Below are 23,307 nucleotides of genomic sequence, written 5' to 3' on the forward strand. Positions count from 1 at the left end.
GTACGGTACCCGACTCCTTCAAAAACACCACCCTGGTCCCTCTCATAAAAAAACCAGGTGCCGACCCCTCCAACCTCGCTAACTATCGCCCCATCTCCCTCCTCCCCTACTGCGCAAAACTACTGGAAGCTTATGTAACCAGCCATTTATCCAACTTCATCGAGATATCTGACTATTTCGAACCCAACCAAGCTGGATTCCGCCAGGCACATTCCACCGAGGCGGTGATCCTTGCCGTGCAGAACACCCTAAGGACCAATGCCGACAACGGAATCCACCAGGCCCTCGTACTACTCGACCTATCGGCCGCGTTCGACACGGTGGACCACACCATTCTATTACACCGTGTCGAACAAGCTGGCCTCAGTGGCACGGCCCTCTCTTGGGTTAAATCCTTTCTGACGGACAGATATCAGGCGGTAAAGCTGGAGAACTTCACAGCCCCCACTCTACCAACCACTTGCGGTGTCCCACAGGGCTCCTCACTGTCCCCCCTACTTTTTAATCTTTATCTTAAACCCCTCCTGCACTCCTTGAAAAACAGAAAAGTAATCATTTTTAACTACGCTGACGATTTGCAGCTGATATTCCCCCTCAATTCCCCGGATTCCGTCGAGGAATTCCAAAAGACCATGCTGCATATCCAGAGCTGGATGGATCGGAACCACCTTAAGCTAAACCCAGGAAAGACTGAGTTAGTACTCCCCTGTGACAGCGCACTCAGCTGGGGACCCCACTTCTGGCCACCTTCTATGGGCACTCCCCCTTCACCATCCCAGACAGCGAAAAGCCTTGGGGTCACTCTCAGCGCCGATCTCTCTCTGAAAACCCAGATCGGAACAGTGATCTCCTCCTGCTTCTTTCAACTGAGAAAAATTGGAAAAATCGCTTATCTGTTGTCTCACTCCGCCCTCATCCAGGCAGTACTCGCGCTAGTCCTCTCGCGATTAGATTTCTCTAACTCGACCTACCTCGGCCTCCCCCTCACCATCTCTAAACGCCTGCAGATTGTGCAAAATCAAGCGGCCAGATTAATCTTCAGGAGCATCCGCAGGCAGTCAGCCAAACATCTGTTAGCCTCCCTCCACTGGCTCCCCATCACCCATCGGATCATCTTTAAGACAGGCTGCATAATTTTCAAGGCTCTTCACGGAAAAAGCCCTAGATTCATCAACCAACTTATTATCAAACATATCCCGACCCGTGAGCTTCGGTCCGCCCACCTATTCCTTCTCAAGGCGCCGACCTTTAGAAAGAAAAGACTCGGCGGATCCAGCTTCGCACACCTCGCCCCAAAGACTTGGAACTCTCTGCCCTTGTCCATCAGGAGCTGCTCCAAGCTGATTGAGTTCAGACGTGCATTAAAGACCTGGCTATTTCAACAAGCGTACTGCTAGAACTCTACATCCTCCGAATCCTCTTCTCTGTTTCTCTAGCGCCATGAAACCCCTGGGTGTCCGCGCGCTTAACAAATTCCGCATAGAAATAGATGTCGAGTGCCTAGGGGTCGGTGTCCGGCTGGAACCCCAACAAGCCTTAGCAGCGACAATCCACGAAGATGGTCAAGCAAAGTTACGGTTCGGACCAGCAAGGTCCAGGAGACTCCCCAAACACAGGGGAGTCAGGGCAAGCCTGGAGCAACCAGGGAAGCCCAAGAAAAGCAGGTCAAGAGGACCCACAGGCGGAGGCACATGAGTCGCGAGGGGGCCTCGAGCAGAATTACTTAGCAACAGCCCACGGAGCACTCAGTGCGAGAGGCCGAAGTTCTTTGGTGGAAATGGTGCCAGGAGTCGGGGCTACTCGGAGCGCAGTGCACTTGTTCTGGAAACGCCAACAAGCATATGCACTTACAAAAGTATGTGGTGCACAGGGGTACGGGTATTGCAGCCCCCACCAGTGATTCTGACCTCAAACTTAGTGAGAGGACAGCTCGGACCGCGAGGGACGTGGAATCTACCTCCTCTGTTGCTGGAGCCCTCGCAGTCCGCAGGAGCTCAGGATCAGCCGACCGGTCAGTTGCGTTACGGTGCCTGCAGTTGCAGGGGAGTGACTTTCACTGCAAGGGAGATATCTTCGATTGTCCTTGATGCTTGAGGTTACTCCCATGTCCTATGTCCAGTTTTGCGCCAGATCAGGAGCAAACGGCTCCCAGGACTGGTTTAACTATGCATAGGGACACAAAATGTGCCCCTCATGTAGACTTTGTCGCTGGCAAGCGCACCGACCAAGGTCTAATACAGTAAATACTGTCTGGGAGGTGGTCACACCTCCCTGTGACAGGATGACTAATGTTCTGCCTTCCCCTGCTCGAGCTTGGCTCAGCAGCAGGAGTGCAGAAATGTGTCTCTGGTCAGCAGCAACCCTTTTGGGCTGCCCGGGACTAGAAGGCTGGTACCGGGTTCACCAGGGACCCCACAAGGCTCGCTTCTAAAGTGTGGAATCATACCTCCCACACCAGTTACCGGTGTGAGGGTGTGATTCCATGATAGGGTTACTTTCAGCCATTTTAGAGTTGGTCATTACGCGGTCACATAATGTCACTCTATATGTTGTAAATGGCTGATACACAGACAACCCGGGAGAATGTACTCCGTAGGCTGCAGGGGTGTCCTGCTCATACAGGGGCACCTCTCAGTTAGAACCAAGCACCCTGCCTTCAGGATTGTTAAGACCTGCTATATGGGTGACTTATAGGTTTTAAGTTCAGTGACCCTTAGGTATAGGAAACCTATATCCAAAGTAAGAGGTGCATGCACCATCTTACACAGGCTGCAATGGCAGGCCTGTAGTTCCATTTTGCATGAGCTCTCGTGGGTAGCATAAATACATGCTTCAGCCGATGGGAGGTCTCTGGGGTACCTATGCCCTGGGACATGGGTACCACACACTAAGGACTGACAAGGGTACCCCTGTATCCAATCTAGAGTGTACCTAAGTACGTGACCTAATATTTTAGGGAGAAAGCAGATAGACTGGGGTCCTGATTAGCAGGATCCCAGTCAGACTAGTCAAAAACAGTGTAACATGAAGCAAAAAGTGGGGGTAACCATAAGAAGCAGATCCTACTTTTCTCAGTCGTCCAAACTGCTAAGGCTTTCAGAACATTGGCAAAACATTATTTTGCTATCTTGGAAACACAGTCAAAAGAAATCCAAAAGCTGAGTATCACCCACATAAGAATACAGATCCAATCCATAAAATTTCACTATTCTGTCAAGAGGTGTCATATATATATGAAATAGCGTAGGGCTCAAACAAGAGCCCTGAGGAACATCTTTATCTAACAAAACAGTGCGGGATCTGAAAGATCCCAAGGAAATGTTCTGAGTTCTATTAGTGAGGAAATCCTCAAACCAACTCAGAGCTGGACCACAAATGCCACACTTTCTAAGCCACCCCAAAAGGCGGGAGTGTGACACTGTGTCAAAAGCTGCGAATAAATCAAGTAAAACCAACATAATAGGTTTGTTGATGTCTAAAGCACATCTAATGTGATCTGTAACAGCCACTTAATAGATTCAGTGCTATGGCAAAGCTGAAACCCAAATTGGGAGGATCTAGAAGATGATTGGCCTACAAATAGGCCATAAGTTGACTATTTATCTGGCATTCGAGCAGCTTACCCAACAGGGGGAGCAATGAGGTGGGGCGATAGTTGGTTAAATCATTCAATGGCACATTGGGTGTCTTCTGGATAGGAATCACCTGTGCAGCTTTCCAAGCTGAAGGGATTTTTCCACTTGTGATAGATTGGTTGAACAAGGAACATAGTGCATGAGCAAACATTTCCGAATGAGAGACTAGAATCCGAGGTGGACAGATGTCTAAAGGAGACCCTGAATTCGCCAAGGCTTGGACTCGCTGAGTGGCTTAAACCGTCACTAGTGAAGTGATCAAGACTGGATGTACATCTGCTGTTGAATCTATCGGAAACCGGATTCATCACAGTTTGAGGCTTTACATCTGCGAGGTTCTCATATATCGTATTGATTTTTTTCTTCAAAGTGATTGGCTAGTGAATTGCACAAGGCTTGAGATGCCTAAGAACTTTGAGTGCAAGCTAAATAGTTAGTAAAGGAATTAAGAACGTTAAACAGTACTTTTAAGGAATTACCAGCAGTAGTAATTAAATTCGATATATGCACCTTTCTTGCTCGTTTTAAATTATGGTGATAACTGGTCAAAGCCGTTCTATACCGTTCTTTGGAAGCTGCGTTTTTTGTTTGACGTCATATTATAAACAAAGAACAATGGTTCTGTCGGAAAATGAACAGGAATAACTTAATAGGTACTGAATACACTCTTCAATTATCAAGGACACACACAAACCCAAAGAAACAGGACAGAATCCAAGTCACTTGATAGAATGATATTAATTAATGTATCGAAAGCACCAAAATATTTACAGGCGCCATCATGCCATCGGCTTTCCTGCTGTTTACATTGTGTTTTCTCTGCGCGCAGTTCCCAAGTGAACCATGGGGCAAAAGCGTCATGGGTCTTATTTTCCACAGGATTTAGAAGGAACTCATTTATCCATAGCAAGCATTAATGCACTCTCATGTTCAGACAGCCCTACTTCAATGTCAGTTACCTTAACTGATGAGCGAGGTTTTTACACTTCTGTAAAAGAATTAGTTTCTACACTTGTGGGGTGTCAATTTGTTGTGCTTTCACTGTTACTGTGTGTTTATGTACAAATGCCTTGCACATTGCCTCTAAGATAAGCCTGTCTGCTCGTGCCAAGCAAACAAGGGGGTGAGCGGGGCACATTTTAGAAGTGTAATCTCCCTTACCCTGACTAGAAAGAAGGGTCCCTACTTGGACTGGATTTTAACTCTGCCAGCTAGAGAAATCCATTTCTAACAACCGCTGACAGCCTTAACCACGCATATCTCTTGCTTAAGGCATATTTTGGAAACGGCACACGTGGCTCAGCCCACGTTGTAAAGGCCGTTTCCCCCAGGGCAGACGAGCTCAGGCATCAATACCTAGCGGTTCATAAGGGGGAGTTACACCTGGAGGAACCTTGACTCGATCTATTCAGCACCGCCAAGAATGCCTGATGTTCACAGTTTTGCGCGTTGGAGTTTCCAAACCGCCTAACGCTAGGGGGAACATTCCACCTACAGTGGGGCTCGGGACTCCTGTACATCTTCCCACCAATATCCTGTCCGGGTTCTGAAGAATATCGGTAACAACCGGGCCAACAGGGCAGGGTTCTGCAGCTGGGCCTTCGCAGTCCCCACCTTCATGAATGGAGATTGAGCAGCAACAACTGAACACGTTCGACTTTCCTCCGGAGGGTTTGAGTCATCTTGACAGTCAGGCGTCCCTTGACAAAAACCGTGTACGTCTGTCATTGGGACAAATGTGTGGTTTGTGTGGCACACTTCAGATTGACCTCCTCCAATCCAAGTTTTCTAACGTTCGGTTGTTTGGTTTGTGTCTTACTTGGCAAGGCTTTGGGCACAGTTAATGAGTACCTTTCAGCTCTTTCGGCCTTTTTATGGTTGCTGGGTCAGCCCTCATTATTTGTCACTGGTTGTAATGCCTTTTTTGAAAGGTCTCCTACACTTGTTTCTCCCTCCCCATCAGAGGGACCTTAACTTGGTCCTCACAAATTTGATGTGCACTTTCTTGGAGCCACATCCTTTGTGGCTCCCCACCTTCAAGTATTCCTTGTCTGCATCACCATGGTGCTGTGAGTGAGTGAGTGAGCGTCATGCTCACTGTGTTAACCTGCTCTTCACCATCTTCTCCACAGACAAACTGGTTGTGCAGACTCAAGCCTCCTTCTTACCAAGAGTTGTGATGCCGCTGCACGTCAGCCATATCCATCACCCTGCCAGTTTTCTATTCTCTACCTCACATCTCTAAGGCAGGTGAGAGACTTGGTTCCCAAAAGAGCACTGAGCTTTAACATCGATTGTACCAAAGAACACTGGGTGGATGATCATCTCTTTGTGGGCTTGACTGGGGGGAAAGGTAAGTCTGTGCAGAATAGGACCATCTCCTGTTGGATTGTACTCTGTATCAAGACCATTTACACGTTGGCCAAAAAGCACCCCCCAGAAGGTCTGCAAGCCCATTCTTCAAGGGCCAAAGCTGCTACTGCCTCGTTGTCACTCGAGTTCCTGTCCAGAACATCTACCAGGCGGCTACGTGGGTGTCGCTCCACTGTTCACAAAGCTCTACTATCTGGACAGCCAGGTTCACCAAGACTGGCATTTCACTCACTCTGTTCTACAGGACATCTTCGTTTGAGCACGTTCTCAGACCCACCTCCTAATAGGCACTGATCTGCTATCTATTCAAAAGGTGATGAATCTGTGATTGGAAGTCTCTATTAAAACTACAAGTTACTTACCTCCAGTAATGCCCTTTCTGGTAGAGAATTTAACCGCAGATTTCTCACCTACCCTCCCATCTCCCCCGTTCTTTGAATAAGGCTCTGTCCATTAATTAGAGCCCAAGTCTAGGAATCTGCACACTGGCAAAGCCAATTTGCTGTTGGGGCTCTGTGTCTGAGGGCACTGACAGGCTCCAAAGCAACTGACAGCGCACAGGCGTGGTGCCAATATATGCCCCGCACGTCATTTCCAGAGAGAAATGGCATCAGTGCGGATCTGCATGACACTACTTACGGGAGTGCAGAGGTACTGCTCAAAAATTCCAGATCCAGCAGGACGCTTGGGGAATATTCAAAAGGTGAGGGATTTGCGGTTAGATAGAGTCTCTGCTAAAGAAGAGCGTTACTGAATGTGTGTAACTTGTTCATTAAGCACTTAACCCCAACTATGTTAGTGCCAGTTAGAATTCAAAGTTATTCCAGTCCTACAATGGTAGAGAGGCATGTTCTGCTTTAATTAGGAATTTAAAATGGGTGTAAGTGCTCAACTAGATCTAATCAGTTTTTGGAAGCTGCCCTAGCCACTGAGTTGCAGGATGACAGACCGGGCCTCTTGGGTCAATAGATTGCAAGGTACATTGGTGCAGTTCCAGTGGCCTGTGCACGCTGGTTTTGCAGGTCCCTCTATTTCTGGAGGCCACTTGTATGGCTGTACGGTGGATTTATTTCCACGGACATGATATGGCTGTGATGAAATTCACATGGATTTTCAGCCAGGTTTTTGCATCTACTTGATGGAGGCAGTAGCAGGTGAGAGAGGAACAATTGTGTCTACCCACTGGTAGCTTTTCTTGCTTTGTATGGGCAAGCTTGCTCAGTTGTGTTGTATGAAATATCAATAATGTTTTATAGTGTTTATTTAAATTCTGTCTCTGAAAATTGGTGAACATGCAGTAGTTTAAATTTTTTTTTAAACGTTTAGTCAGAACAATTAGCTGATTTTACCCCTAATGTCTTTGGTAAAGATGGAATTGGGTGCAGATTTCAAAGTAGTTCAGTGAGTTGGTCAGTTGAATTAATTGATTTTTCGTTGTTTTGTGCACTGACTCCTATCCTACAGGGGAGTCTTAGCTTGGTTTTATGAATGCGTTTTCTATATTTCAGTATACTAGCGTATAAGTTTATGATGCGTATAGACTGAAATAGCACCTTTCTGATGAAAACATTTTTGTCTGCCAGAGAAATAACAAGATGTCAAAATTTCAAACCCCAACAATAGTCTCCTTGAATCCTTTTTTTAATTGAGAACACTAGCATTTACCTACATTCTAGTAGTGAATGAGGGGTTGATCCATTGCGGCCCCATTTCACGAAAGACGAATGAACACACAAACTAATGCAAGTATAGTTTTTGTAGGTACATCCATAACACCGAAGTGCGGTAGTTTCTCCACATTAGGTACAACCCAAGCCATTTCGCAAGTTGTAATATTGCCCAGAACTTCCTGCAACTAGTCCATTAGGAATGGCCTGGAACATCAACAGCAGATACTCTTCTCTATTACAGCAGCAGGTCTACTTCATGTTCGTTCATAAAGATGATGGTGCTAAGGAAATGTTTTTACCATAGGCAGTTGAGGGACGGATATTAATTTTGGCCTTTTTTGCGGATTTTGGACGATTAGTGTATGTTAGCATTGCTGTTTTGCAAGGCGCTGATACAGCGCAGCGTATTGGCGCTGGAAGACAAACACAGGTAAAACAACACAACAGAAAGCTAATCAGTTTGTGAGAACAACTATGTTGTTAAGACTTTCTTAAACTGAAAAAGATCAAGGGCCTCATGTAGGTAGCCAAATACCGGTCGGTAACGGCCGATATTCGGTAATTATACCGTTACCGACCGGTATTTTGGCTATTGGTATGTAGGGGGACAAGTTTTGGCTTCGGAATTTACCGAATCGGTAAAATTACCGATTCGGTAATAATACCGAATCGGTAATGTTACCGAATCGGTAACTTTTCCGAATCGGTAATTTTACCGATTCGGTAAATTCCGAAGCCAAAATCGAGATGTAGGGGGAGTGTGTGGGTGTGTTTTAGAGTCGGTATTTACCACCAACTTATAGTTGGTGGTAAATAATTGATGTATGTGTTTAAGCATTTTTACGCGCGTAGCAGTGTGCAATGTGGCATACATACATGCCCTTAGGGCATGTATGTGTGCCACATGTGCACACATGGCCGAATCTGGGGTGCAACAGGGTGTCAATGTGACACCCTGCCACCCTTTCATGTGTTCCCCCCATTACCGAATCGGTATTTACCGATTCGGTAATGAGGCATACCTTCCCATCAATGGGAAGGTATGCCTCATTACCGAATCGGTAAATACCGATTCGGTAATTACCGAATTGTAACGAATCGGTAAAAAATACCGACTCATTACCTACATACGAGTTACCACTTCTAAAATACCGATTCGGTATCGTTCGGTATTTTAGAAGTGGTAACTGGTATGCTACCTACATGAGGCCCCAGATATCTGTCTCCGATTCATTGGTAGTGAATTCCATTTTGTGGCAGGGTGATGACCACCCAAGGTTTAAGGCAAAGTTTGGAACTGTCAAACAATTCCTGAGATGGCAGTGAAGACAAAATTGAGAGCTGAGCGGGGTCTACAGATGGAAAACAATGTTTTGTTTTCAAGACACATTGCTTTATAGACAGTCTGGTCTATCAAAGGGAGGTAATGTAAGGAAACCAGTGCATGTGAGAGATTGTCTCTACGCTTAAGTCTAGTGGCAAACTTGTGTACTCATTGGCATTTCTAAATCAGGTAAGGAGGCAGGCCAAGACACACTGAGTTGCAGTAGTCAAGACGTGTTGATATAAAGACATTTGCACCTTGTGATGACAAGTAAACAGATGTGTACTACGTGTTTCAAGAAGCAAAGATCAAAATGGCAGATTTTGACCACTGCATCATCCTTATCCATCGTGGATAAGGCAAAATATATCTTTACCCCCTATGTTTCCTTCACATGTTGACAAAGCTGATTTTAGGCCCAAAGAAAAAGGCCAAAAGGGTTGATCTCCAAATGGTGACTGCATGACTGGACAGATTACCTCTGTTTTAACAACATTCAAATTCACATAATTTGAGCTCATCCATCTCTAAACTCAAACTAATACAAGCAGGTGTGTTGCTGTGGACTTGACATCGATTTCAAATCTCTAGTAAAGTCTGTGCATCATCTATGTAAAGAAACAAATCAAAGCTGCAAGCTAGGATGAGCTAAACCAGTAGAATCATATATACATTAAAAAATAGAGGGCGATATTTGAGCCTCAAGGGACTCTGCAGGTCGGTGGTGGACATTAATGAACTTGAATTGTTCTCTTGGCTATAAAACTGGAGAACCAAGAAGGAACTGTGCCAACAATACCCATTTCGGAAAGCGTGTCCGAAGGATAGGATAGTTGCCCGTGTTGAATATGTAGGTCATTCCCTTTACTTATTCAGCCCTCATTCTCCCTGTTGTGGCTGACCGTTTTAATTTTGCACGTTTATCTAGAAACAACACAGAGCTAGTTTACGGAAAAGTGAACAGCCGAGTAATGGTGATACATTCCGTCACCAGTGCAAGTATATGAGTGGCGTCGGACAGCGTGCGGGGGTGGCCCAGGGCGGGTTGTCTTGTGCTGGACCTCGAAAAAACCTTTGACTGTTTGGAATGGGGTTATCTTGCAGCAGTGCTGGCATGCTATGGGCTGGGCATGGGGTTCCTCCAGATGGTTGCGCTCCTGTACAGGAATCCCACAGTGAGGGTGAAAACTGGGCCCTATATTTCTGATGCAGTACCAATTTGCAGGGGTACTAGACGGGGGTGCCCGCTCTCGCCCCTCCTGTTCGCGCTGGCGATTGAGCCCCTTGCTGCGACGCTGCGCACGACACTTGGAGACGGTATCCCGTTAGGGAACGCGACACATCAGGTGTCGCTGTATGTGGACGACCTGTTGGTCTTCGTGAGAGATGTGAGTAGCATCCCGGCCCAGCTGTAGCGCATACTGCTCAATTTCGCCGCTCTCTCAGACCTTAGGGTGAACGCCACCAAGTCCTGCCTTTATGCGTTTGGTGGAGACATCCAGGACCTGGGCTATACCCTGGACGGCACGTGTGTACAGTGGAAAGCGGACACATTCCGATATCTAGTAGTTCAGATATATCGCCAACCGGCAGACCTCCTTGAGGGCAACCTGGGCAGGGCAGTAGCAGCAATTAAGTCCCAAATGTGATTCTGGAACACGCTCCCACTAACAGTCACTGGTAGGGTAGCTTTCTCGAAGATGGTGATCCTTCCTCGCCTCCTGTACTATTTTGCCAACCTACCAGTGTACATTCCGGCGGCCTTTTTCATTACACTCACTCAGTCGCTCTGGGATTTCCTCTGGGGTACTGCGTGGCACAGGGTAGCGCTGCCCAAGTTGTACTTGCCCACTGACCAGGGAGGCCTGGCTGCACTATGCTTTGAACATTATTATCTGGCGGCGCAGTTACAATGGATTGCCCGCTGGCTGGCAAACAGAGGCCGCGAGGATACCGCGTCCACAACACCTCCCCTCTCCCTGGCTGACATTACCAAGCTTTTTCACCCTGCCACGAAAGCCCCACCGCCGACGCCACTCCTCATGGAGGTGGCCTACAAATGCTACCTTACCAGATCTCTGGTCCCATACGCTCCGGCCATACCACTGGAAGGCTCCCCCAGCGGGCTAGGGGCGCTCACCGCTTCTGAGCTTTCAGAGTGGCACGAAGCAGACATACAGACCCTGGGAGATCTATATTGCGACGGTAACCTCATGACGTATGAAACCCTGGTTGACGAAGCGGGGCTACCACCTGGGCAATTCCTCAGACACCGCTCCCTGATTGCGACACTGACCACTAGCTGGGGGACATGAGGGTGGAACCGAGCCAACACCTCACCATGCAGTATCTCCATGTCATGGGGCGTGGTAGGCACTTAATCCAGTGGTTTGCAGCATCCCTGCGCACACATGCAGCGATTAGCCTGGAACCTCTTTGCCGCAAATGAGAGGCAGACCTAGTGCGGCCATTAGCAGACAAGGAATGGGGCAGGATACTACAGGGTCCAATGCGCATACCCAGAAATATGCGGTTCCGCCAAATACAGCTGTTTATACTTCACAGGGCGTATCTTACACCCGAAACAATCAATAGGTACTTCCGCCGCACAGACGCTGCCTGCCCTCGCTGCGCGGAGGTGGGAGCGGGGTTAGTACACATGCTGTGGAGCTGCCACAAGTTGCAACCCTACTGGGAGGCAATTCACATGGCGCTGCATACATGCACGGGCCGCACTGTACCATTTGAATGGCCCGTTTACCTGCTGCATCTCTTTCGCAGAACACCGACTACGAAAGTCACCTCCAGCTTCCTCGACTTGGGGTTGCTGGTGGCTAAACGACTGCTCACTAAACGTTGGAAGGTGCCAGACCCGCCGCACATACAGGCGTGGCAGTGTTCGCTCCAGGCGTGGGCCAAAGCGGAGGGAATAGCTCTCCTGAGAGAGGAAACATTGGGACTCCGGAAGACGCCTATTGTGTCACAATGGGAAGGCTTATTACAGGCCTTGACGCGGTTGGGGGGGGACACTGCGGAGAGACATCCTGCACATGGAGGAGGTGCTTTCCTGGGGACTGCTAGCTAGGCCACCGGGGATCGGCTACTGCCGCGTAGATGCTTGTGTACTATCTGACCATTGGAATGGCTAGTGCCGGACTCCCTGTGTGGTGGTGCCTGCCCGTGGGGCGCCGCAGGGGGGGAGGGGGAGGGGGGGCGGTGGGGGAAACAATGCGGGATGCACATTTAAATGTCAGACTATGCTGTTGTTCTGGGCTATTGGGGGTTTCTTGAGTTTCGCTCCCCTTTCTGTATTTTCTGTTTTTCAATGTTCTTTACTTACATCTGTACAGGCATGTATCCTGAAGACTTTGCGTGAACTCTGTACACCATATCACTGGACCTGTAGTTCCAAAGCACGAAGCCAATTATTGTATCGGTACCCAAATGGCCCCTAAGCCAACAATTGCATTGCTGTGTGTTGGAGAGGGGGGGGTTTCCTGATCCAAGGTTATGCTTGCCTGTTACCACCTAGTGCTTTATGGTATGGTCATTTTTCTTTGATGTCTGTTGCCTATCTACAAGACGTGATGTCTGCATAACAATAAAACAGATTTTTCAACAAACAAAAAAAACTGTGCAAGTATATGAGAGCAGCCGGAAGACAAAATAGAGAAATCTGTGAATGCTGTACTACTAATATGCTAATCAGTCGATCTTTGTTCTGGATTTTGGGCAACTTAAAATCTCGGAGGTCCATTGTGCGTGCATTGACCAAGCCAGGCTCATCTTTTACTGATGTTGTCATTGTTAATACGCCACAGAATACACAGTGAGGAGTAGACTTCCTCATCGTAGAGATTGCAGTGATACTCATTGACTCATAATTGATAATTTACGCTCGAAAAATCCTCAGTGAACATCTGCTGTTTTGTAAGTGATGGAGGGAGGGTGATTGCCTGTAAGGGTCCAGGAATGGATATATTTTCCTGCCGATGATGACTACTGTTTAATGATTTTTTTTCTTCTAGAATCTGTCAGTTGAGTGGAGTGTACGGAGAAGGAAACTTCAGCTTCAGAAATGCCTGGACGTACCTGGTTATCATCAACAACGTATCACAGCTGGTGAGTGGTGGATCTTTTCTTAACATCTGTTTACAAATGGAATAATATTCGCGGTAGGTTTGTTAGAATCTAACACTCAGCTGTTATTGCCGCTTCCCTCTAAATGTGTCACTTTTAAATGGACAAGGAGTTTATAAACTGGCGCAGTCCGGCTCTGAACAGTGTTTAAATCGAATGGCACGACCCTTTTGTGACATAAACTAATATCCAGGAGGGGTGGGGAGACATAAGGACCCCATCACCATTTTATGAAGAAGCAGTCAGGGCCATATTTACAGTGTGGAGTATGGCTGTAAATGGTGCTGCAAGCTTCTATTTAAGCGGGGGTTGAGGGGTGTTTGAATCTTGCTATCTCTTTGCATCTAATTTGATTTAAATATGAGGGGATTTTCTTTTCTTTCTTTCAAATATCTTACTATTTCTAGATGCTTCACATCATAAATTCATGTATGCTTTCAGTGACACAAGTAAAATGAGGCTGCCAAGTGAGAGCATCAGGTCTCAAAATGGGGTCCTTCCTGTCTGGAACACTGTTTGTAAATTATTTTACAACGGTAGATAGAAACTATTAGCCTGCTGCCTCTGATGATCCATAAGGCTGCCTATTTTGTCTGTGACCAGTGACCCAGCAGGATGATGAGCCATAGAATTATGAACTTGGGGAACAAATAGATGAACTGTATCACTGGCCGCTTCATATTAAGGAACTTCTGGATTTTCTACGTGTGTAGTATAAATCTTGCACTGTTCACAGCCTAAATCACGGGTCACATTTTCGTTTAAGTTTCTCTAAATATTGGTGTTTTAATAGAGAAAGGTCAATAGAAACACAAAAGAAAGATGCTCGCACACTGCTTCACATCCCAGAACCCCGTTTGCCCCAATGCAATATGGTAAATGCAGTGTATGATAACAGTTACTTCAGTGGTAGTCTTTAGTTTTTCTCCCTTGGAAAACATGTTGTTGCGACTGAAAATGGCTCTGTACTTCTCTCTACTCATTCAAGAGCCTAAATAACTGAACGTTCGAGGCATATGAGCTGCAGATTATACACTGTGCATAGATCGCCATCTGGTGTTGGGCCCGGATGTTTGCAGTTTGTTTTTGTTCTTGGACAGTCTTTGGGAGTCACGAGTTCGGTGACTCCTCCTTCGGTCCGTACTGCGCATGGGCTTCGGCTCCATCCTCAGATTGTTTTTTTCCGCCATCGGGCTCGGATGTGATACTTCTTGCTCCGGCTTCGAACCTTTCCAGTTCGACCTTCGACGAAAAATCCTTGTCCATCGAGATTCTTCAGGCAAAATCGGCTTCTTCATCTCTCTCTTCGGCACTTCCTCGATTCCAGGCATCGGCAGCGGCCTTCGGGCCTATCTCGACTCCGGTCTCGGCCGATGGAAAGGACTCCCTTCAAGAAGTGCCCAAAATGTGGGTCTAAATTTCCCCACACCGATCTCCATCAGGTGTGCAACCTCTGCCTCTCTCCCGAACACGAGGCCCGAGACTGCCCCGCCTGCAAGTCTTTTCGATCAAAAAAGACTATTCAGGATCGACTAGCTCGACGCACCATGGCGCACTCATCGACCTCGGCTCCACCTGACATCTTCGGAGAAGACACCGGAGCTTCGGGACAGCAGCACACCGAACAGGAGGACGATGTCGTCAGCGCTTCCGAGGCCGACGACTCTGACGTGGAGGAGATCACACCGGCGCAGAGGGTCGTGAGTACTCTACCCCCCTCCCACTCCCGCGCCCATACCGAAAGAGACTCCGGTTACCCCTTCGCCTCCGGGCCTAGGGAAAACCAAGCATACCGCTTCCATCACCCCACCTTCGGGCCCGGTGAAAAAGCATCACAAGTCTCCTGGCAGCTCGGGCTCGAACCAGCCTCCTTGCGGCGCCGAAAAACACCCTTCGGCACCGAAGAAAACCACACCAAGCTCCGTTCCGAAGCCATCGGTGTCGAAACCTGGTCTCTCGGTGCCGACCAAACATAAATCCCTCGGCACCGACGCTTCCGTGTCAAAGCCTGCCTCGGCGCCGAACAAAAAAAAATCAGAGGCCCCGAGAAAGCATGGCGTGGATAAACCAACGAAGCCGTCGGTTCCGAAAACATCGGCACCGATAGAGGACTCGGTGCCGGAGGAGCTTTTCACGCCAGATCCTCTTCAAAAGACTTTAACAAAGGATCCAAAGACTGGACATTCAACTTTGTCTTCCAAGATAAGACATTTAGACAAGCCAACTCCTCCTCCACCGCCAAAACGGAAGGACTCTGCCACATCCCCATTCAGAGTACCCTGCCCACCTCCTCCACCCCATCCATCTCCGCCCCCGCCTTCTCCACCCTTGCCTCATCACTCTCCAACCCCGTCTCCAGACCCTGACGACCAAGGGGATCCATACTATGATCCACCAGATGCCCTGCAGGACCCCACTCCTCCGGGAACACCAGATCCATGGGAGGATTATCACAATCCAGATGTCCCAGATGTGCCTCAGGATGATCTTTATCCATCCAGGCCATCTCCACCAGAGGACTCCCTGGGGTTCCACCACCTCTTACAACGGGCGACACATTATCATGGGGTGGAGTTACACAGTGATCCAGTTGAGGAAGACTTCCTACTTGACACGTTTGACATAGCAGATAAATCCACCACTATATTACCCATGCTTAAAGGGGTGACCAAACATGCAACAGGTTTTCAAAGACCCCGTCAGGGCTAGGGTCTTAAACCCCAGAATAGAAAAGAAATACAAGGCAGCCCCCACAGATCCTGCCTATATTAAAGGACCTGCGCCCCTAGACTCATTAGATGCGTCAGGCAAACGCACTACCTCGCAAGCTGCCAATATGTGGCGTATAGCCAACACGCAGGCGCTGCTGGCGCGGTACGACAGAGCGCACTATGATGTGCTGGAGGCTCTCATGCAACATCTCCCAGACAAATATAAAAATAAGGCTCATGATCTGATACAAGAGGGAAGGATTATTATCAACACCTCTATTAAATGTGCACTTGACGCAGCAGACACAGCTTCCAGGGCTATAAACACCAGTGTTCTGCTTCGCCACGCCTGGCTCAGGATCTCAGGCTTTAAACCAGAGGTCCAAGCATCTATATTGAACCACCCTTTTGACCAACAACACTTATTTGGCCCAAAAGTAGACGAAGCCCTGGAAAAAATGAAGAAGGATACAGATACGGCGAAGTCTATGGGAGCACTACAATCACACACCCCTAGACGCTCCTTTCGCCGTTCCTCCTTTCGAGGCTCTGGCAGAGGTTACTCTTCCGATAACGCCTCCACGTCCTATAAGTCCCCTCCTCAGAATACCTTCACAAAGGGCTATCAAAGAGGTGGATATCGAGGAAACAATAATAAAGGCAGGGGCAAAACCAACACCGCCCGTTCTGCCACACCGCCCACACAATGACTTTCCCCCGCTCCCCCCAGACCATTCCACTCCGGTCGGGGGCAGACTACAAGACTTCCTTCAAACCTGGGAGACCATAACATCAGACAAAAGGGTGACCCAAATTATTCGGTCAGGGTACTGTCTCGAACTAACTTCTACCCCCCCAAATATTCCACCCAGACACCGTGCGATGTCACAAGAACATACCACACTTCTGAAACAAGAGGTACTCTCCCTCCTGCAAAAACAAGCTATAGAGCAGGTCCCCGTCGATCAGCAAAATTTAGGGGTCTACTCTCTGTACTTTCTGATACCAAAGAAAGACGAGACCCTACGGCCCATTCTAGACCTCCGGCCTCTAAATGCATATATCCATTCAGACCATTTTCACATGGTAACTCTCCAACAAGTTCTCCCACTCCTCTGTCAGGACGACTTTCTCACTACACTGGATTTGAAAGACGCATATTTTCATATTCCAATACACCCTGCTCACAGAAAGTACCTCAGATTTGTGGTGGACGGCCAACATTATCAGTTCAAGGTTCTCCCCTTCGGGTCACAACCGCACCACGGGTGTTTACCAAATGCCTGGCAGTAGTGGCGGCACACCTCAGAAGACAAAACATTCACGTCTTCCCCTACCTGGACGACTGGCTCATAAAAGCCGCGTCCTACCACCAGTGTGTGCAGCATACAAACACTACTATCCAACTACTCCACCAGCTAGGCTTCACGGTGAACCACCAAAAGTCCCACTTGATACCGTCTCACACAAAGCAATACCTCGGTGCCACTATAGACACCTCAAAAGCCATTGCCTATCCCAACTCAGCCAGAATCGCAAGCATACAAGCCTTGCGCCAAAGGTTCCTCCTAAAGCACTCTCTCCCAGCAAGAGTGTTCATGAAACTAATAGGGATGATGGCATCTTGCATCTTCATAGTGCCTCATGCAAGACTTCACATGCGTCCACTCCAAGAGTGCCTAGTACGCCAGTGGAACCAGGCCCAGGGACAGCTGACGGATCTGGTGTTGGTGGACGGTCGCACCCATCGCTCTCTGCAGTGGTGGAACACCACAAACCTTTCCAAAGGGCGACCGTTCCTGGACCCGGTACCTCAGGTGATTCTAACAACAGACGCATCGCTCTCCGGCTGGGGAGCGCACCTATTACACCTCACAGTACAAGGTGTATGGACGCCACAACAGAAGTTACTCCACATCAACCATCTGGAGTTATTGGCGATTCTAGCCCTGAAATCGTTTCAGAAACAAATCTCAGCCAAGGCAGTCCTCATTCGCACAGACAATATGACTGCACTGTATTATATTCAAAAACAGGGGGGGAAACACTCTCCCCAGCTCTCTCGCTTAGCACAGAGCATATGGAGATGGGCAATCCCACAAAAAATCTTTCTCCTGGCACAACACGTCCCAGGTATACAAAACACCATGGCAGATCTGCTCAGCAGACAAACACAGCAAATGCACGAATGGGAACTGCATCCACAAGTTCTTCACCCATTCTTTCACAAGTGGGGGCATCCTCAGATAGACCTCTTCGCCACCCACGAAAACAAAAAATGCCCAAGCTTCGCCGCCATATACCCACACCCATTGTCCAAAGGCAATGCGATATGGATGAATTGGTCAGGCAAATTTGCATACGCCTTTCCACCTCTCCCGCTAATTCCATTAGTGGTAAGGAAGCTACAACAGCACTCCCTCACACTCATTCTGGTAGCTCCAACATGGGCCAGGCAGCCGTGGTACACCACACTACTGCAGCTCTCGGTGGTGCCACATCAAAAACTGCACCTGTCCCCATGCCTCCTAACCCAGAACCATGGAGAAATCAGGCACCCGGACCCAGCTCAGCTCAACCTTGCGATCTGGCTCCTGAAATCTTAGAATTTGGATACCTTAACCTTCCCCCTGATTGCATGAACATTATCAAGGAAGCCAGACGTCCTACCACTCGAGCATGCTATGCCGCAAAGTGGAAGAGATTTGTTGTTTACTGCCGTAACAATACACTCGACCCTTTAGATGTATCCATACAGCACATCATATGCTATCTGCTCCATCTTCAAAGGTGTAACCTGGCGTACTCATCCATCCGTCTACACCTAGCAGCAATTGCTGCTTACCTGCAAAACAGACAACATTTATCACTTTTCAGAGTGCCTGCTATTAAAGCCTTCATGGAAGGCCTTAAAAGAGTAATTCCGCCCAGGGCACCACCCTCACCTGTGTGGAATCTAAACGTAGTTCTTACAAGGCTAATGGGTCCGCCTTTCGAACCAATGCATAAATGTGAGCTACAGTTCCTCACTTGGAAAACAGCTTTCCTCGTAGCTATCACTTCCCTTAGAAGGGTTAGCGAGATACAAGCGTTCACTATACAGGAACCCTTTTTACAGATACATCACAGCAAGGTGATACTTCGCACAAATCCAAAATTTCTGCCCAAAGTAATTTCCCCCTTCCATCTTAATCAATCGGTGGAATTACCGTTTTTTTTCTCGCAACCTCAATCTGTTGCGGAAAGGGCTCTACATACACTTGATGTTAAAAGGGCTTTACTGTACTACATACAAAGAACGCAACCTTTCAGAAAGACTAAACAGTTGTTTGTCTCCTTCTCTCCACCGCATAAAGGCAAGCCCATCTCAAAATCAGGGATAGCTAGGTGGATTGTAAAGTGTATACAAATTTGCTATCACAAAGCAAAAAGAACATTATCTATTCCACCTAAAGCCCACTCTACAAGAAAGATAGGGGCTTCTATGGCTTTTCTAGGGAACATACCCTTAGATGACATCTGCAAAGCAGCCACATGGTCAACACCGCACACCTTCACAAAACATTACTGTGTAGACGTGCACTCCAAACAACAAGCTAGTGTGGGCCAAGCTGTACTAAAGACACTGTTTCAAACCACTGCAACGGATACCGGTGGTCGCCGCTAGGGTTGGGTACTGCTATATAATCTATGCACAGTGTATAATCTGCAGCTCATATGCCTCGAACGGAATATACTACTTACCAGTATGCATCTGTTCTTGGCATGTAGAGCTGCAGATCTATACACGCCCACCCACCTCCCCGGCTACCTGTATCCGTTCCAGTCTATCTTATTTAGATACAACACACATGGGTTTCTTTACTATTATCACTACGCTCCATCTTTTCCCTGCTGGCGAAAAACAATCTGAGGATGGAGCCGAAGCCCATGCGCAGTACGGACCGAAGGAGGAGTCACCGAACTCGTGACTTCCAAAGACTGTCCAAGAACAAAAACAAACTGCAAACATCAGGGCCCAACACCAGATGGCGATCTATGCACAGTGTATCGATCTGCAGCTCTACATGCCAAGAACAGATGCATACTGGTAAGTAGCATATTCCTTCTCTACACATATTTACAACAACAAAAAAGTGAAAGGTGGTAATGGAGACATTTCTACTAGCCACACTAAATGACACATATATTGAGCAGAGAAATAATGATTTAGACAAACGATAATAGTATGAGACAACCTAGTATTCAACATACCAACACATTCCATTAAATGTCCATTGGAACATATTCCTGTTCATCTATAGTATACCAATAGTTAGAACAGTATCTAGACCTAAAGAACGCTAAATACTTTTAGATCATGTAGGAAAAAAACACGTCTATTTACTCCACGGTCAAACCATTTTGAAGAACACTTGTACAGTAATTTACAAATGGCAACAATCAATTTTGTCATTAATGCTGTTAGGGTACAAAAAAATGTTTTATCTATCCAAAAAAGTTTCTTTGGTAGTAGCGTGTTATCTCGATTTCCTCCATATGGTAACTGTGGTATTCTGACCAATATCTGAAATGTGAGTTGAGACATTCAAATGAAAATGTACTCCAGATGTTGTATTCCTGTTTCTAATCCTACATGTATGTTAGGTAATTCTCCTTTTATATTTAATTCCATTTTCCCCCACATATTCCAATTCACAGAGACATTTGATGAAATAAATGCAAACAGTGGTGACTCGTAGAGACAAATGTTTAATTGTTTTACCTGTGTGTGGGTGATACACTAAATTTCCCTTTATGGTGACATTACATGATGTACAGGTATTTAGAGGCATGGTCCCCTTCAGGCGGGCAACTAGAGTCAAATTACGGGGGGGGGGCTGAAAAAGGGTGAAGCCACCGGTCGGGGTGGAGCAGACCCTAGCAGCGGAGGAGCCCCGGTTAAAGAAAGGCTGCAGCGCCTCAGACACGGAGACAACTCGAGAGGCCGCACCTCGCGCGCTGATGCAGCGTGAGGGGCCAAGACACCCCTGGGAGACATCGCGACTGTGAGAAGGTGAGCCAGGGCCCCACCGATGCCTGCTGGAGGTGTGGGGCCTGTGTGGTGAACGAGGGACTGAAGGCAACTGCGATGCGTGACAGAGCGTCTGGGCCTATAGAGGCCAAGAAAGGGACGATCGGGCCCCTGTGGAGACAGGGGATGCTGGGCTGCTAGCAGCGGAGAGCACAGCCCCACGCTGGACATATGTTAAGCAACCTGAGGCGTGGCTGCTTACAACCTACCTGCTGGTCGAATTTGCGTGGTGAAGACCGAGATCACCTAGCGAGTCACGAGCCGGGTCCAGACTATGTGGGGGCCCGGAGAAGACAGGCACACTTAATCGGGGGCCTGCTGGCTGGCTGCCCCTGCGGACTACGGCTCGCGGGGGATGAGCTCGTGGCTCTCCCCCCTGTGCTTTTACCCCCGCGCTGTGAAGTGGAAGCACCCGGTGGAGTAGGGCAGGCCCTGGGGGAGGAGGAGCATGGTGTGGGAGAGATCTCAGCATCAAGGACGTCGAGACGGCGAGAGAGGCCGCATCCCAGACTGATGCCGTGAGAGAAGCTGCAGTTTCCCGGTGCACCCCCGCTGCAATGAGAAGGTAAACCGGGGCTGCCCTGCTGCCGCTGACGGTGTGAGGCATGGCTGCATACAAGAGGTTCTTAGCAATTGTGGAGATTGCCGGAGCTGCTGGACCTGTGGAGGCCTGGAACAGGACCATCGAACTGACGGCGAGGCGGGGGGTGCTGATCTGCCTGTAACAGTTGGCCAGCTTTGGAGTTTGGCTGTTCCCGTGGGGTGCTGTGGAGCAAGAACTGACTCTGGGCCACACAAGAGGACTCCAAATACCACAGGAAAAGCGAGGACGCCTGGCAGCATAGTGAACACACACATATAGGAGCGTGCAAGGGGGAGACATACCAGTGACGTGGGCATTGGGGCCCAGACCTTGTGCAACTGAGTCTGTCCCAGCCTTGGGAGGGTAGCTTCCAATCTTCAGACAGCGTGCTTCCTCCCCCCAGCATCAATAAGGAGGAGGGGGCACCGTAGCCAGTGCTCCCCACCCGCGGATAACCGGAGCGGCGGAGGCGCTGGGCTGGAGCCAGGCGGAATACTGCTTAGTAAGTCCTGGTGATCGGGAGTGAGGACAGAGCGCCCGGGTGGACTCCAGGAGCCCCAACCCAGAAGGCAACATGGACAAAGACAGAGGTGCCCGCACGGGGGGGGGGTCCCAACATCATCACCCAATACACTATGACACGCCTTCCTCCTCAACTCAACGCATCACACAACAAACAACAGGGGAGATGAAGATGGTGGGGAGAGTGGCACCGAACTCTCACGGGCCGAGCTTCTGGCTGCTATTCAAGGTTTGCGGAAGGCACTGGAGAATCAGATAGAGGCAGTATCCATAGATGTCAATCTCCTGCGGGTGGACCTCTGTAAAGTAGCCAACAAGGTAACCGTAGCAGAGGAAGACATTTCAGGACTTAAGGGCACGGTGGCAACTTTGAAGAGGCAAGTGGCTCAAATATCCTCCGCAACAAAGGCCCTGGAGCACCGGGCGGAAGATGCAGAGGGCCGGGCCAGACGCAGCAACATTTGTGTGCTGTGCTTTCCCGAGAGGGCTGAGGGTAGATCAACAGAGCAGCTCCTTCAGCAGTGGATCAAAGCTCAACTGTATCCAACGGGTCTATCGGACTTCCTTGCTATAGAAAGGGAGCACAGGGCCTTGGTTCGTCCGCCGCCACCTGAAGCTCCTCCGAGCGCATTAATCGCGAAAATACTGGATTACAGGGACAGGGACTGCATCCTGTGGGCAGGTAGAGCACAACAGGAAATATGTTATGAAAATAACAAAATATCCATATACCCTGATTGCACTAAACAAGTGCAGGAGCAGATGAAGTAATTCCTTTGAGTCATGCGGAAGTTAATGGACATGCACCTTCAAAGCATGCTACTATATCCCGCTAAGCTCAAGGTCCTGGCTCAGGGCAAGGTGCACTTCTTTGAAACTCCTGAGGAGGCATAGGAATGGTTGGAGGTCCGTGGGTATGCGCTCCCCTGCGGAAGCAGCGGGACTGGTGTCAGCGATGGGGCACCAGACCGACAAAGAGAGTCTGGCGCAAGGGGAGTGGAGCGGAGACCCCGTACGCAGACCCTGACCTGGACCAAAGAGTTACAGTTGGGGACGATGACACCATCCAAATGAGCACTGATGTACCACCGAGCTTGGGCATGGAGAGGGAACTAGCGACTCTGAATGATGGAGAGCAGACACAGTTGCTGGGACCGACAGCTGACGTGGTCCCAGATACCCTGCTTGAACAGGAAACAGACGCGGCTGAGGAGTAAGGGCAAGGAGGCCAGCGCAGGGGTGGTGGATCTTGATACATTGACTAAATGCATAGCC

At 48.6% G+C, this 23,307-nt stretch overlaps 1 protein-coding gene across 2 annotated transcripts in view; it reads left to right on the forward strand.

Moving 5' to 3' along the window:
- TMEM184C (transmembrane protein 184C) overlaps window positions 1-23,307 on the forward strand; it is a 265,505-nt gene that overhangs the window by 134,898 nt on the left and 107,300 nt on the right. For both annotated transcript variants that reach the window (XM_085641631.1, XM_085641630.1), the window contains exon 6: window positions 13,031-13,124. In XM_085641631.1, the coding sequence (XP_085497757.1) occupies window positions 13,031-13,124 (94 nt within the window). The remainder of the gene's footprint in view (window positions 1-13,030; window positions 13,125-23,307) is intronic.

Source organism: Triturus cristatus, chromosome 2_2 (genome assembly GCF_964204655.1).
Source record: "Triturus cristatus chromosome 2_2, aTriCri1.1, whole genome shotgun sequence".
NCBI lineage: Eukaryota > Metazoa > Chordata > Amphibia > Caudata > Salamandridae > Triturus > Triturus cristatus.